Raw genomic sequence first — 16,007 nt, 5'->3', positions numbered from 1 at the left:
TGAGGTCTAAAATAAACTTGAAAATCCTGTGCATCATCAGGGCCACCGTCTGCAAATCTAAGGAAGAAGGAAACGGAAGACACAGTTCTGGAGTCAAACTTCTCAAGGCCAAAGGCCCTTGGACCCCTCCTTGTTAAAATAAACTGAATTCACGGGGCGCCTGGTTGGCTGGGCTTCTGACTTTGGCTCAGGGCATGATCTCACGGTTCATGGGTTCGAGCCCCGCATCGGGCTCTCTGCTGTCGGTGCAGAGCCCGCTTCGGATCCTGTGTCCCCACCCCACCCCCCACCCCCCGCCTCTCTATCCCTACCCTGGCCGATCCTACACACTCTCCCTCTCTCTCTCAAAAATAAATTAAAAAACATTTTTAAAAAGTCATAAAAAAATAACAATACACTGAATTCACAAGGAGCCACTGTTATTATTACTATTTTTTTTTTAAGGTTGCATGATGCACTCCCATGCTCCCTGTCTTCTGCACAGAAATAAAGAAATGAAATTCAGGAGAGTCCAGGGTGACCTATTTCTCTCCTCATAATGAAGAAAGGAGGAAGAGGAGGCGGAGCCTGGGAGCCTGGCCTCAATTTCCAGCCCACACTGGCGCTTCCAAATGCTGGCAGCCCCCCTTTCCGGCGCAGTCTCCCAGACGGCCGAGGGTGGGAAAAGCTCGCCTGACGCCAGCCCTCAGACCGCGAAGGTGCCCCCCAGCCCCACGGGGCCCTGAGCACGGAGCCGCCTGCAGAGGCCGGGCAGCAGATGATGCAGGGGTAAGGCGGGGGGCGCGCACACTCTGACCCTGCCCCAGACAAGCCTGAGCCCGAGCCCGCCTCTCCCGACCGACAACGGGCTCTGGGGGTGGGGGGGCACCTGGCCAGTTGGCCGTGAACCCCTAAATGTGCCGTCAGTCACAAGGGCGGCTCGCTGTTGCAGCTTCAACTTTACTAGTAAAGAGGTGCCTTTTCCAGAACAACGTGTCTATGTTTTCATGGCGCCTGTCATTGATCATTACTTTTCAGTTTCATCGGCCAAAAAAAAAAAAAAAAAAAAAAGCCCTTCCCTGCACACCGCAGTGAATGCTCAGGTCTGGTCAGTATTGCGGCCTCTGACAGTCTTTCCCGACCTATTATTGTCCGTGCTGGGGGAAAAGGGTCCGATCCATTCCACCGCCCGACTTTTTTCCCCCCGAAGTCTCCTGAATGCCCAGCATGATGTGTCTTTTATTACCTTCAGGGAAACGGCTGACCGCTCAGTTCACAAAAACACTATTAATGTTCCTCTTGATAAGCATCTGGCTCCGGTCTTGACCTTCCCAGATTTCTCATTTGGGTTTTCTTCCTGCTCCGACTGCTCCTACTTGTTATGTCTGGAGCGGCCAGGGCAGCTCTGCCTCCGTAAGCAGTGGGGCTGGGAGGCAACCGCGGAGTTGCTCAAGGGGCCCCCCCCCGGAACGCACCCCTCAGCGGTCATGGTTCCCCTCCCACGGCCCCCTGGTGGAGGAGGGTGGGCCTGGGAGCCAGGCGAAACCGGGAAGGCACAGGGAGGGATGTGACTGTGAACCAAGGCCCTCCCTCCAGGAAGGGGACAGTTCCTCCCAGGAAGTACCCCATACCCATCTGTGATGAGCCCGATACAAGGAGGAGAAGGAGGGTAACTTAGGAAACCGAGACAGAAGCCAGGGGGAATCTCTGGCTCAAGGAAGAAGTGAAAAGCGGGGCCTGAGACCCGAGACAAGCCACTTCCCCTCTCTGGGCCTCAGTTACCTCAGCAGTAAGATGATGAGGGGGTGGGCTAGACCATTTCCGACATCCTTTCCAGCTCCCTACAAAGTTATATGATCTAATAAATCTGAGAAGTGCATTTCCTGATCTCTTCCTGTCAGCATATAATTCCCATCCATATAGAATATTCCCGGTTTCCTTTAAGAGACAAAACAGATGAGCATAGGGGAAAGGAAGGAAAATAATATAAAAACAGAGGGGGAGACAAACCCTAAGAGACCCAACAAACGGAGGGTTGCTGGAGGGGTTTGGGGCGGGGGGGGATGGGCTAAATGGGTCAGGGGCATTAAGGAATCTACTCCTAAATCATTGTTGCACTATATGCTAACTAATTTGGATGTAAATTTTAAAAAATAGAATTAAAAAAAAAACAGAGGCAGGCAAACCATAAGAGACTCTTAAATACAGAGAACAAACTGAGGGCTGCTGGAGGGGTGTTGGGTGGGGGGATGGGCTAAATGGGGGATGGGCATTAAGGAGGGCACTTGGGATGAGCACTGGGTGTCATATGTAAGTAATGAATCACTGGGTTCTACTCCTGAAACCATCACTACCTACACTGTATGTTAAATAACTTGAATTTAAATAAATAAATTAAAAAATACATATATTGCTGTTTTCAATGCTGGCTTCCTGTGTCACGTGCTCTGGTTTCTTCCAATAGAACGAGCCAGGGCCACCTCAACAGTTCAGACTTTCAACGTGACTTTCCCGGCTGGGATTAGGATTCCCCGTCAGGGAGAATCGATAGAATACAAAGTCTGGCCTTCCTATATCCACCCAAGAGAGTCTGATGTGGCCATGGAACGGACTAAGGCACCGGCACATGCTACGATGTGAATGAGCCTTGAAACCATTATGCTAAGTGAAAGAAACCAGTCACCAAAAACCACATAGGGTGCAATTCCATTAGTAGGAGTTGTCCAGAAGAGGCAAATCCAGAGGGACAGAGAGCAGATTTAGTGGTTGCCTAGGACTGGGCAGAGGGAAAGTATGGAGTGTGTGCTGATGGGCACTGGGTTTCTTTTTTTTTTCTTACGTTTATTTAGTTTTGAGAGAGAGAGAGAGAGAGAGAGAGAGAGAGAGAGAGAGATGGCACGGAAGGGGCAGAGAGGGGGGGGACAGAGAATCCAAAGCCAATTCCACACTGACAGCAGTGAGCCTGAGGTGGGGGCTCGAACCCACGAACCGTGAGATCATGACCTGAGCCAAAGTCGGATGTTCAACCGACCGAGCCACCCAGGTGCCCCTGGGTACTGGGTTTCTTTTGGAAGTGATGAAAATGTTATAGAATTCAACCACGGTGATAACTGCGCCCCTCTGAGAATATACAGAAACTGTGAACCATACACTTTAAAAGGGTGAATTTCACGGCATGCGAATTACGCCTCAATACAACTACAATAAAAAAGAAAAAAATGTCATTTGTACCTTTTTAACTCTTTTAATGGGGCGACTAGAAAGGTGGATTTTATCTATGTGGCTCATGTCATATTTCTGTGTGTACAAAACGTTTGAATAAACATATTCTTCCCTTTGCAAAACAAACAAAAACATCCTGGCCTCCTCCTGCATCCTGGGCAGAATTGGATATCTGGGAGGCTCACTGCAGAGAGGCCTGGGCTGGGTGTCCAGGGACTCAAGTCCTCGGTCACAGCCTGGGTTGTGACCTCGGACCTTCACATGCCCTGATTGGTCCTGGCTCCTCACTGAAAACAGTAGGGTCAGATAAGATGACCTAACAAACACAGGACCGCTTCCAGGTCAGACAGTCAGGGATCACAACTCTATCACTGGGTAAAAACCAAGTTTTTGAAGTGTTCACTCTACCCCAAACATTGATTATCTCTTAAAAGCATCCACCTGAAAATAAAAACAACTTAAAGACCAGGGTGCCTGGGTGGCTCAGTCGGTTGAGCATCCGACTTTGGCTCAGGTCATGATCTCACGGTTCGTGAGTTCGAGCCCCGTATCGCGCTCTGTGCTGACAGCTCAGAGCCTGGAGCCCGCTTTGGATTCTGTGTCTCCTTCTCTCTCTGCCCCTCCCCTGCTCATGCTCTATGTCACTCTCAAAAATAAATAAACATTAAAATAAATAAATAAATAAATAAATAAATAAATAAATAAATAAATAAATAACTGAACGACCAACCAGGTGATCTATTCAGTGAACAGAACGACTCATTTGGCATCATCCTGTTCCATTTATCTTGAAGGTTTTCTTTTAGGGGAATTTCTTGTTGCCCGTCTCAACTTTCAGTGACTTAAGACGCTGCTAATTCTACAGCTGATGGCAATGAACACGGGTACAACCCTCTAGGAAGACGACTTGGCAATATACACCGAGGGGCATTAAAAAAGCCTTATTCCATCCAGTCGTCGCACTTCTTACTATGTGCCCTGGGGAATAACCCTAGATACAAAAGTAACCAAGAGCATGAAAGTGTTCATTTCAGTATCCCCTGCCACAGCAACCACAGCTCAAACAGACACACAGCGGGGACCCGGTAACCAGACGCTGGTAATGCTTGGGACACAAATGATGGAGATGCCAAACTGTGGCTCTTTTTGCCAGTTTTCTTTATTTGCGATGTAATTAGACTATATTTACAATTTTTAAAAACTGATACAGTAAAATGTGTCATCAAATGTATGAATTCATGTCCTGAGACGTCTACAGAGTCCAGTAAAAGAAATAAAAAGTAAAAACAGCCTTGATGCTAAGAGAGGGAAAACTTGGTATAGTCATCTCAAAGAAAATCTAACCGCAGCTTAAAAGACAAGGAAGCATCTCAGCCCCGATTTATCTGGTGTGTCCACCATGATATTTGTACTGTTTTTTTTTTTTTCTTTCCCCTCAGCGAGAGCACTATAATTATAGTTCAGAGGCATTAATAATATGTGCTTAGAACTCTTGAGAGGAGAAATCAGTCATTACGTGCATGGCTTTGGGATCATCTTCCAACTGAAAGAGATCATTCTTTTGGAGGGGAGATCATTTTGGGGGGGGGCAGTTATCTTTAGCATCATTTTGGGAGACTAAGCCAAAGTACCCACTGCTTCTCAGCCTCGTGGGGAAATCATATGGATGGACCCTGTCCTCTCCCAAACACCCACTTGCTTCCAGCAGGAAGGTGTGGTTGACGTGGGAAGGGCCTCAGGATGGAGTCCGCACTGGCTCCCCACTGATGAGCTGGGCAGCTCGTGAGTCATGTTTCCCTTAGGTGCCCATTTCCCCATCTGTAAAGGGAAGGGTTGGGCTACAAGACCTGCAAGGCCCTTCCACACTCAGGCTGCACGCTCTGGGATTCGGTCCTCTCTACGAGGCACTTGGGGACTATGGCCAGCCCTCTGAAGGGAAGGAGTTGTTCTTGTCCACAAAACCCCAGAAAACATGAAAATGAGGTGCGGCCGTGGTCAGAGATGGGCTGTGGAAGCCCACAGTATTTTTCAGAGGACGAAGGACTGTCTGGCTGGCCAGTGATGGGCATTCCAAGGAAATGGCTGTGTCTGAGAACACCGCAGAACCACCCCCCACACACACACACACAGGAAGGAATCAGGGCACGTGGGTCCTTTCTCGACAGTCTCCAATCCTTGCCCTTCCTCCTGTGCCTTCTGTGCTGTTATCAGACTTCTCCTGGGTTTCTCCGGTGAGGGCTGAACCCATACTGGGCTCTAGTTTTCAGAACCCAAAATGTCAAAAGTGTCATATCTTGGAATACGGATTCATACATTTGATGAATTTCTCCAGCAATTTCAAGCCGGAGAACCTCAATTCAGGCCACTTCTTGGCCAGCAGATGTCCGACAGAAACTCAGCCTGAGGAACTCAGAACGCACGCCACAGGCTCCCTGGAGGCACAGTGGCAGTGTGCTCGGTATAATAATTCCCAGTTCCTAGTGGTTTGAGCCAAAGTGTTCTTCCCTTAAGCACTGATGGTAGTGAACTTGGCCTTTGGCTTCCCTGAAACAGAGCATCAGTGCTTACGAATAATTCAGTCGCCCTGGCCAAGGGCTATCGTGTCTCAGGGGGATGGGGGGACACGCCCAGAGGAGACCCATGTCTTAAACACACAGGAAGCGTATTACTTTTTCCCTCCTTCTGGCTCCACGGCTTGGTGCTGGTTGTACCAGGAGCCCCGGAAGAGTCCGGAAGTGCCAATTCAGGGTCCTAATTCCTTGCAGGTGCAATGCTCCAGGACTCCCAGATGACCACACAGCTTCACAGCCACTCTCTCCTCTGACTCTCACAGTGTCCCTCTGAGGTCTCCTAGGCAGCATCGTTATCCCCATATTACACATGAGGAGACTGAGGCTGAAGGGAGTTCGGAACTCCCCCAAAAGGTCCAAGCAAGTACGAGAACCCAGGTCTCCTGACACCAGGAGGTCACAAAGGAGACAGCAGGTCAGGGCTTTGGAGCAGACTCAGGAGACTTTGCCACACCTGTCTCGCGAACCGACAGACCAAGCAGGCCAAAAATCAGTCAGGCCAGGGTTGACCTGAACAGCACTATCAGTCCACTAGACCTAGTTGGCATGTATAAAACACTCCATCCGACAACCACAGCAGAATATTCTGCTGTTCACATGGAACACTCGCCAAGACAGGCCACATTCCAGACCAGAATACACACCCTACCAAACTTAAAAGAACAGAAATCATACCAAGTATGTTCTCAGACCACAGTGGAACTGAACTAGAAATCGAGAACAGAAAAGATCGCTGGAAACCGCCCCCCCCCCCCGAAATACTTGGAGATTCAGTAACAGTCTTCTAAGTAACACTCGAGGCAAAGAAGTCTTGAGGTGCCTGGGTGGCTCAGTCGGATAAGCGTCCAACTTCGGCTCAGGCCATGATCTCACTGCTTGTGAGTTCAATCCCCGCATCAGACTTTCTGCTCTCAGCGCAGGGCCCGCTTTGGACCCTCTGTCTCCCTCTCTCTCTGCCCCTACCTACCCCACTTGTACTCTCTCTCTCTCTCTCAAAAATAAATTAAAAAACATAAATAAAAAAGAAGTCTCAAAATGGTTTGGGAGTAAGACAGAGTTGGGTCCCAATCCCAGCCCTGCTTCATCCTGCCAGGGAGCCTTGGTCAGTTACAACCTACTGCTTGGAGCCTCCTCTTGTTTCCTGAGCTGGGAAGCGAGGACAATGCCATTCCCTCCCTGGGTGGCCCTAGTGGCCAAGGAGGCAGCAGGCCCCTAACTCAGGGTGCACAGTGTCCCCTCCCAGAGCACACCCAGCGGCAGTAGCTCTTTGGGGGTCACTGTTTCTCCAGGGCTGTGACCCACCACCCGGCCGTCCTGGGGTCCCTGCCCCCCCCCCCCCCCCCCCCCCCCGGCTAGCTCACTCCGCCGGAGAAAACCAGATGTGACCGCTAGACGCTGAGCCTTCTCTCCTCCGTATCTGGCTGGCAGCCGCCTGCCTGGGCAACCCCAACTGGCAGAACTCTGTGTCCATCCATCCCCACCAAGTGGTGACTGCCACCTGGAATAGTGGCACCGAAGACAGGGCTTCTCCCAGTCACGGGGTGCGAGATGACTCAAGTGCTAGATGAGCTGCTGAAATCTCACCCGAGACGATGTGAAAGGGAACCGTCCCGCAAACCTCGCCAAACCCTGAGAAGAAAACAGCTCGTCACACACACAGGCCTACCGTCTTCTTCTCAAGATCTGATTGCACAACTAATGAAAAAGATGTTTCCTGAGGCCTGAAGGCATTGCACAAGCCTCTGACTCACTTAGGGTTTATTCAAATCTGAAAACTATCAAAAATTCCAGCCACAACAACGTGCCCTCCGAAACCACCATGTGCCCAAGGGCACAGGATCAGCCCCCGGTGAGGGAGTGGGCCACGGTCACGTGATGCTGGGGAGGACCGTGTTCATGCAATGCGCTTACTTGACAATTTGTCCCAGGAATCTCAAATAATAGGGTAGCCGGTAGGCTCCCACACTTCAATGTGGCAAATCTTTCCATGTGAGACGCTCCCAAAACAAGGATTATTCAAGAAGCTCTCAGGGCTTCTAAACACTGCCATCTCCTGAGCGTCACAAAGTCCCTCCAGGCAGGGTTAACAAGGGGACATCTGTAAAAGCTCAGGTGTCCCAGCTCTTCACTCAAGAGAAGTCACACAGGGGCGCCTAGTGGCTCAGACGGTTAAGCGTCCAACTTTGGCTCAGATCATGATCTCCCTGCTGGTGGGTGCAAGCCCCGCATCGGGCTCTGTGCTGACAGCTGGGAGCCCGTAACCTACTTCGGATTCTGTGTCTCCCTTTTTCTCTGCCCCTCCCCTACTCATTCTCACGCTCTCTCTCTCTCAAAACTAAATAGGAAGGAAGGAAGGAAGGAAGGAAGGAAGGAAGGAAGGAAGGAAGGAAGGAAGGAAGGAAGAAGGAGAAAGAAAGAAAGAAAGAAAGAAAGAAAGAAAGAAAGAAAGAAAAGAAAGAAAGAAAGAAAGAAAGAGAGAGAGGGAAATAGAAAGAAAAGTCACACACTTGTCAAATGATACATAGGCAAGGACCAGGGGGTTCACGGGGTAACAGGGACAGTGGCGTCTGAGTCCCTCTGCCCAGAGAAACTTTCAAACATATTTACTGGCAAATTCCAAGTCAGCTTCCAGGACACATGTCCCCCACCACCTTCCTTCTCTGCGAAGCCTTCTGTAACCCACCTGCCCACCTCATCCCCAGGAAGACATGATCCTTACAGCACTCGCCCCGCCGAGCTGACTCCCTGTTAGATGTCTCAAAAATGATGACTGTTTCTATTATTACAGCTAATGCTGATTGGGTCCTAGTAACGCAGCAGGTACACTTCTAAGCACTTCATATAATTAGGAGCTTCCACCCCCCGGCAACCCAAGGACATATGTACGCAGGTACTATTGTTTTTATTATTATTCCACTGATGAGGAAACTGAGGCTTACAGAGATTACGTCACACACACGAAGTCCCACGTTTAGAAAGTGCTGATCGGGGCGCCTGGGTGGCGCAGTCAGTTGAGCGTCCGACTTCAGCCAGGTCACCATCTCGCGGTCCGTGAGTTCGAGCCCCGCGTCGGGCTCTGGGCCGATGGCTCAGAGCCTGGAGCCTGTTTCCGATTCTGTGTCTCCCTCTCTCTCTGCCCCTCCCCTGTTCATGCTCTGTCTCTCTCTGTCCCAAAAATAAATAAAAAAAAAACATTGAAAAAAAAATTAAAAAAAAAAAAAAAAAGAAAGAAAGTGCTGATCCGACTCCTGAGGCCGGGTATCGCGTGATCCAGCACGAAGTCCTTGAGATCGTGGGCTGCTAGCCTTACTCCCTTCGACCCCCTTCTGAGTACACAGTAGGTGTTCCATAAATGCTCTGAAGAAACTTAGAAATAGAATCCACGTCACTAATTCCAAACGCTAAATTCTGTACCCTCTGAGCAGCAAGTGGCCTGGCCTCTTCGCTGCCGCTCATTTCCATCTGGTGCTGTGTTATCCTAGCTGGTGACCATCGGTGGCTCTAGACACACGTCACCCAGCAGCACTGGGTCACACCAACTTTGCTATCACTTCTGGGGGCCTTTTGGAAAAGCCCGTCTCAGTTCCTCTGTTGACGTTAATTCTATCTCCCTTTCTTTCTTTGCCTTCTCGCCTCCTTTCTTGCCTGCCAGCCTGCCTGCCTGCCTTCCTTCCTTCCTTCCCTTTTTCCTTCTTCTTTAATGGCAAGGAAGGTGGGAAAGAAAGACGAAATGACTCGAGAAGGATCCCACTCCAGCCCAGCCGTGGGGCCTCTGGGAAAAGCAGGGAGAGGCACCAGGTTCACTGGAGCTCCCGTCTCAGGGGTGGGCATGTCACCACGATGGTCAACCAGGGATTTTCCCCAGCCAGCAAAAGCTAACGTACAAGGGAACCAGGCCCAAGATGGGCCACGTGACCACGGGTTTTTAGATTAGTTTCCTTACAAGAATCACAGACCATTCCAGCTAGAAGGGACCTCAGAGACCATTTGCTGAGGCTCTGAGATGTCGGGGGCTGGTCACCTGGTGAGGTCACAGTCTAGGAAGGGTCAGAGCCAGGGGCCAGCCCGCCAGTCCCTCCACACCAGCTGGCCTTCCAAGGAACCCTCAGCCGCTGCCAAGCTTGATTTCTTCTTCAAACTAAGCCCGACCAGAGCTATTTATTCACTTGATATACAGGCCCATGGAAAGTCTGATCTCTCAATCCAAGGCACGAAACAGTGTCCAGGATCACACAACTCCAAATGGACTCAGAATCCAGCCCCGCGGTCCGGAGGCTGTCGGACGCCTGACCACAGTTAGCTCATGGTCCCCACCAGAATCGCTTACTGAATGCGGTTATTTTAAGCTCTAATGCAACCTATTTACAGCTCTTCTGGACGGAATGAAATAACTCAAACGCTTGGCTTTCGACACTGTTAACTTACTAATTTTGTCAAACTTTAATATTTTAACTCTTTAGCAAAACCGACAAGAGAATAAAGGCAAATAACCAACCGGAGAGAGCAAAGCCTTCTAAACCGTGGAAAAGACGGTTCTTCTTCCAAGCTGGTGGCTCTTTACCAGGAATGCACAGCCAGGCTCCACCTCATCAGGGTGGGGGAGGAGAGATTTGGGGGGCGGGGGGGGGGGGACGGCGATGTTGGGACCAGGACCAGAACGAGGACGGGAGAGCTCCCAGGCTTGTCTGGGCTGCCGTTTGGGGTGGGGTGGGCTCTCCTGGGGTGGGTACTAGGGGTAGAAACGGAGTAGCCTGCTGCTTTGAGAAGTCTTTTTCAGGCCTCTTTCCTGGCTTCTCATCCATTTTTAGCAGAGATCTGTAGTGCTGGCTAGTCTTTTGCAATGTCTGGGAATCCAGAGGGGACTTTCTCTCCCCAACAGCAGTCTGGGGCCGAGGGTTCTGGTTTGGAAACATCTCTCTTCCAGCCCCTTCTGTTCTTTTGCTTTTCTGTAGCAAAAGTTGCACTGACGGCAACTGGGGCAGCCATGTCCTTCAACTCTCGTGCCTGTGGAATGAGAGCTGGGAGGTGTCCTACATTTCATCTCAAGGCCATGGCCATCTGGAGCACTGTTTATTCCAGCTATTAGCCGCGGCTTAGCTGGAGCTGGCTTATAATCTTAGTTTCTCTGTCAACAGCACAGCGCGGTGATTATGAATGCGCCCTGGATCAGATGCATGGGTTCAAGTCCTGGACAAGGAACTTCTCTGTGACTCTGTCTCCCAGTTGGGACACAGGGAAGATTAGAGCACACTCCTCACATGATTCTAGGAGGGTCAAATGGGTTGACACGTGCCTGGCACAGAATAAGCCCTAAATATATGTTAGCCTTTATTATTATACTGTTATATTGCTTGCAATTCCTTTCTCCGTTATAATTTCCTGACAGCAGCGAATTTTTGCTTTAAATGAATCCAAGCTGCTAGTGGTGAAAGATGAGAGATCTTTGTTCTCATACTTGGACACTTTCCCATCCAAACCCTGACAGCAGCATTGAGATTTCTTTTTTTTTTTTAATATTTTTTTAATGTTTATTTATTTTTGAGACAGAGAGAGACAGAGCATGAACGGGGGAGGGTCAGAGAGAGAGAGGGAGACGCAGAATCGGAAGCAGGTTCCAGGCTCCGAGCTGTCAGCACAGAGCCCCACGCGGGGCTCGAACCCACCCACCACGAGATCATGACCTGAACTGAAGTTGGCCGCTTAACCGACTGAGCCACCCCGGTGGCCCGAGATTTCTGAAATAGATGATTTGCCTTCACCTCCAGAACCATTTTTAGGAGACGCTGTCTGAACTCTTCATTAAACAGCTTACAGATAAAAGTGCTTTCTTTTCAGTGGTGACACGTTCCCCCACCCAACCATCCACCATGATTCTAAAGAGCCGCTCAACTCAGGGCCCGCTGGTCTGCGGGCATTTCCTCCTGGCTCCCCGCTCGCTCTCTGCTCCAGACAAACCCTCCAGAGGATCTCGGAGATCATGGAGCCCGCTCCTGTCTCAGGAGCTCCTTCCCCACATCCGTGCATGGCTCCCTCCAGCTCCAGGCCTCCCGCGATCACCCCAGCGAAAAGAGAGAGCATTCCCGCCAACTCTCTCGGCCAGAACTGGCTGCCAATTCACCTCATTCAACAACGACGTCAAGTGACCTGCTCGCCGGCCGGGCTTCCACTGAATGAAGTCTTGGCTCCCAGGCTCCGGTCCGCAGAGGCACCTCTGGGAAGTCAAGGGTGGAGTGCTAGATGGCAGGAGTGGAGCGCGGGTGGGCAGCAGGTGGGAAAAACAAGGCCTTCCATTAGGGGAAGTCTGGATGGCCCTGTGTCTCAGGCACCTCTCATTTCCTGATGCATTCACTTATTCATTCATCACCTGCCCACATATCTACCGGGTGCCTCCTGTGTGCCAGGCAGAGAAGCACACGGCGTCTGACACACCACAGCGCTCAATAAATACTTGCAGAGAAAAGGGTGAGAATAGCCTCGCCCCCTCTTGTCTCTCTCTCCTCTCAAGGCCACCACGCTCATCCTCCTGTGACTGTCCCCACGCCGGCTGTCTGGGAGACTGCTGTGGGCCTCATGGCCCACGGACAAGGACCTGTTTCTCTCCACACGGCGACTATTAATGCCTCTGCCAACTGCGAAGCTCGCTCAGTGACTCCACGGGCAATAAATCAGGTGCTCAGACGGTGCCAATGACTCAAGACCCCGAGCAGTGAGACTACACACAGGAACAGCTGGCTTGTTTTTGACAAAAATATGCCAGATGCTCTTTTCAGTGTCGTCACCCCACACCCAGACCATTGCAGTGGCCCTCACTCCGCACCCTGGCGAGTTCTGCGCTCCGGTGCTAGGTGAGTCCTACGCCGGGATTTCTTTAAGCTGCCCCTGGTCCAAGAACATCCAAATACACAGCACAGCCGGCCTCTTCAGGCCCGGGACTCTGTGCCACCAGCCTGAGTCACTCTCGCTGCCCGCCCCTAATGTCCCCAGCCACACCAATCTATTCACCAGCTCCCAAGCAAGTTTCAGGCTTTGCCCAGACTGAGCAGGCCGCCCGGGATGCACTTCCCGGCCTTCCGGAAACTTCCGTCACCCTGTCTGACCTCTCTTTCTCAGCCTTGGGGTTGAGCACTAGGCTGGCACCAAGGAAGGCTGTCTGGGTTCATATTCCAGCTGAGTGGCCGTGGGCAAGTAACTGAGCCTCAGTTCCCCTATCTGTGAAACGGGAATCTCACACCTGTGCACCGTCACAGCCATACCTCAGTCGCTGTTGGACCACTTCTCTCCGAGGGAAGTCTCCTGCCTCCCCCCTGGCTAGGCTCTTTCCTGAGGGCAGGCCGGGCTCCCTGCTCCTGTGTTGCTGGAATACACAACCTCCAATTTCTCCTCCACGGCTCTGGCACCTTTCTCTGCGTGGGAGCCAACCTGTGCCAGGCCCTAGTCGGTCGTGTTGGACCATATTTCTCCAAAGAAAATCTAGACCACTTCCTGGCGCTGGGCTCCCCTGCCTCCCTCCCTCTCCATGCACTGCCCGCGGTAGGAGGCTGCGGCCAAGTGCGCTGCCAAGCACAGCCCGCCCGTCCCTACACCGCTGGATTGGCCGCAGCTGAACTCCGTATTGTTTTTCCACATGGTCTCTCCGCCTGGAGAAGCATCCCTCTGGAAGGTCCCGCGAGAGAGACAATTTCCCCACCCTTCGCTGGGTCACCGGCACCTCCCCAGCCAGGACGGGTCTCGTTGAGCCAGAAATGATGCGAAAGTAAGGAGGAGGGGTTCACTTCTTCATCCCTAACCCGCCTCCCCCCACCCCTTCCCCGCCTCAGATTCCGCGATCCAAAGTTCCGTTCCGTTTATTTAAAAAAAAAAAAAAAGCCACTTTCATTTTTGTAGGATTGGCTCAAAACACGGGAAGCAGGCAGGCGGCCACGCCGCTGCAAAGTCTGCGGGGCTCAAGCGGTGCCAACCCAGCGAGATCATCTGGGGGAACCGCGGAGCGGGCGGGAACACCGTTCCTTTCCAATACAAAGTTACGGGAAAGTTTTCCGGGACAGGATCCATAATAAGACGAACGCACGCTTAACTCTAAAGGCGCCAGGGGGGTGGGGGGCGGAATGCAGAGAAGTAGAAGGAAGGCAAAGCGACAGAAATGAGTCCTGGCGGTCCCGACGCCTTCGGCACAAGGCACCTTTCCCAATCCCTCTCTCAACTCTACGCGCACACTCCTGTCTCGTTTGTCCGTGTTCCCCCGGGGCGCTGTGGTGCCTCGCGGGGCACCCAGCAGCCGGCCAGCGGGAGGGACGCTCCGTCACCCTGGCCCGGGGCTGCCGCCCAGAGCGCGCGGGGCACCCGCCGGGCGCGGAGCCGGCCCCGGGCCGGGCGCAAAGCTTGGGTCCCCAGGGGGCCCGCGGAAAGTTCCCCCACCGGGGGTCCGGGGCCCCGCCTCTCGCAGCAGGTGGGAGCCCCAACACCCCGCGACGCTTCGCCGCCCCTCGGCTCGCCCGGCCGGCCCGCCGGGGCCGGGATGGCGAGAGCGGGGAGCCCCGGGCGCGCAGGTACCTTGGCCGCAGGCGCCGCGCTGCAAGACGATGACCGGCGGCTGGTGCAGCCTCTCGGAGCGGCGGCTGGCGGCGCGCAGCTGGCACGGGTTGGCGTAGGTGTTGGCGTCGCTGCCGCACACCGGCTCGCTGCTGGCGCACACGCAGAGGCCGGCCTGCGAGCGCCGCCGCACCGTGGCCGAGGCGGGCACCCCGAAGGGCACCACGCACTGCAGCCCCTCGCCGCACGGGCCCTCCTGCAGGCCGCACGCCGCCCCCTCGGGCGCGCCGCACACCTCGCAGCAGCCGCACGCGTCGCGGACGCGGCCGCCTTCGCAGTGTGCCGGCGGCGGGGAGCAGCGCGCGGGCTCGCAGCGCTCCGGGCACCCGGCGGCGGCGGCAGGCGCCGAGCGTCCGGCCCGGGACGGCTGCGCCGGGGCGGGCGCCGCGAGCAGCAGCAGCAGCAGCAGCGGCGGCGGGAGGCACGAGGCGCGCGGGGGCTGCATGGCGGCTCCGACGGCGGCGGCGGCGGGCTGGGCGCGGGCCGGAGAGCGGCGCCGGGGAGAGCGCGGGAGGGACTAGGGGGAGCGGGTGCGAGTGCGCGCGGCCGCGCGGCCCAGCCCATTGGCCTCGCGGCGGTGACGAGCCGCCTTGGGGACGGGCACGGCGGCCGGGGGGGGGGGGGGAGGGGGGGTGCGGACGGGGGGCGGGCGGGCGGCTGCAGCGGGGACCGCCCGCGGCGGGGGCAGGGCGGGCGCGCCCGGGCACGGCGCGGCTCGCGGGGCGCGGGCGGGGCGGCGCGCGGGTCCGCCCTCTCGCGGGGCTCGGTGTCCGGCTCCGCGCGCCCCTCCCGCCCCTCCCGCCCCTCCCGCCCCTCCCGTCCGCGGGTTCTCGCACGCCCCTCGCCAGCCTAAAAGTAAGAGGGAGACTCTGCGAAGGGGAACCTGCGGCGGCCCCGCGCGCGCGCGCGCGCACGCGCGGGCCCGAGGAAGTTCCCCAGATTGCCGAGCCGGGGACCCGCTGGCCCTCGGTCATGCGCTCCAGAGGAGGGGGGCGGGCACTTCCCTGGAATTGACCCCCGCGTCCCACACGCGCGACCGTGACCGCGGTCCCGGTGCAGCCTTGCGAGGAAGGCGGGGCTGGCGGAAAGCCCGCGGCCAGACCCACGGTTACGTGAAAAAAGCAAAGAGCCGAAGTAATTAGAATACAATCACTCGCGTCAGATTCCTTTGGAAAGTTGTTAACGGGTGGGAGGCGTGCTTGTACATGCACGGAATAGCTCCGGAGCGTAGACGCGAGAAGCTGGTAGCACCGGGGCAGGGGGTGTGTGGGAGTCCTGGGTGAGAGAGGGGCTTTGTAGCGCCTGAGTTTTTCACCACGTGCATGACGATCTCAAAACGTTGTTATTACCTAAAGGAGTTCATCTTTGATCTTCCACCTGAGTCTTCGGTGCTTCCTTTGGGACAGATGCAAGTCAAGGCATCACCTGGAGGGGTAGGGGCGACTCCGGAGGTGGATCCGCGCGTCCCGGTGGCGCCGGGCCCTCGGGCGTCGGCCTCCGGGCCGATACTCAGCAGATGGACAAAGCTTACACCTGAGGCCAAGGGAGGAGACCGGTTCGCACACGCCCCGCCCAGGCAGAGATGCCAAAGGAAGGACGGGCGGGCTGGGAGCTCCGACCTTGGGGTGGAGTAGGTGTGGGAAGGGG

General features: G+C 54.4%; 1 protein-coding gene across 1 annotated transcript in view; it reads right to left on the bottom strand.

Annotated features, from left to right (window-relative positions):
- Nucleotides 1-15,052, bottom strand: part of HTRA1 (HtrA serine peptidase 1) — a 51,086-nt gene extending 36,034 nt beyond the window's left edge. Inside the window, exon 1 of the mRNA XM_043597769.1 lies at nucleotides 14,322-15,052. Coding sequence (XP_043453704.1) covers nucleotides 14,322-14,805 — 484 coding nt within the window. The 5' untranslated portion in view covers nucleotides 14,806-15,052. The remainder of the gene's footprint in view (nucleotides 1-14,321) is intronic.
- Between the last annotated feature and the right edge of the window lie 955 nt (nucleotides 15,053-16,007).

This window comes from Prionailurus bengalensis, chromosome D2, assembly GCF_016509475.1.
Source record: "Prionailurus bengalensis isolate Pbe53 chromosome D2, Fcat_Pben_1.1_paternal_pri, whole genome shotgun sequence".
Classification (NCBI taxonomy): Eukaryota; Metazoa; Chordata; class Mammalia; order Carnivora; family Felidae; genus Prionailurus; species Prionailurus bengalensis.
This window is presented reverse-complemented; position numbering and strand designations above follow the sequence as displayed.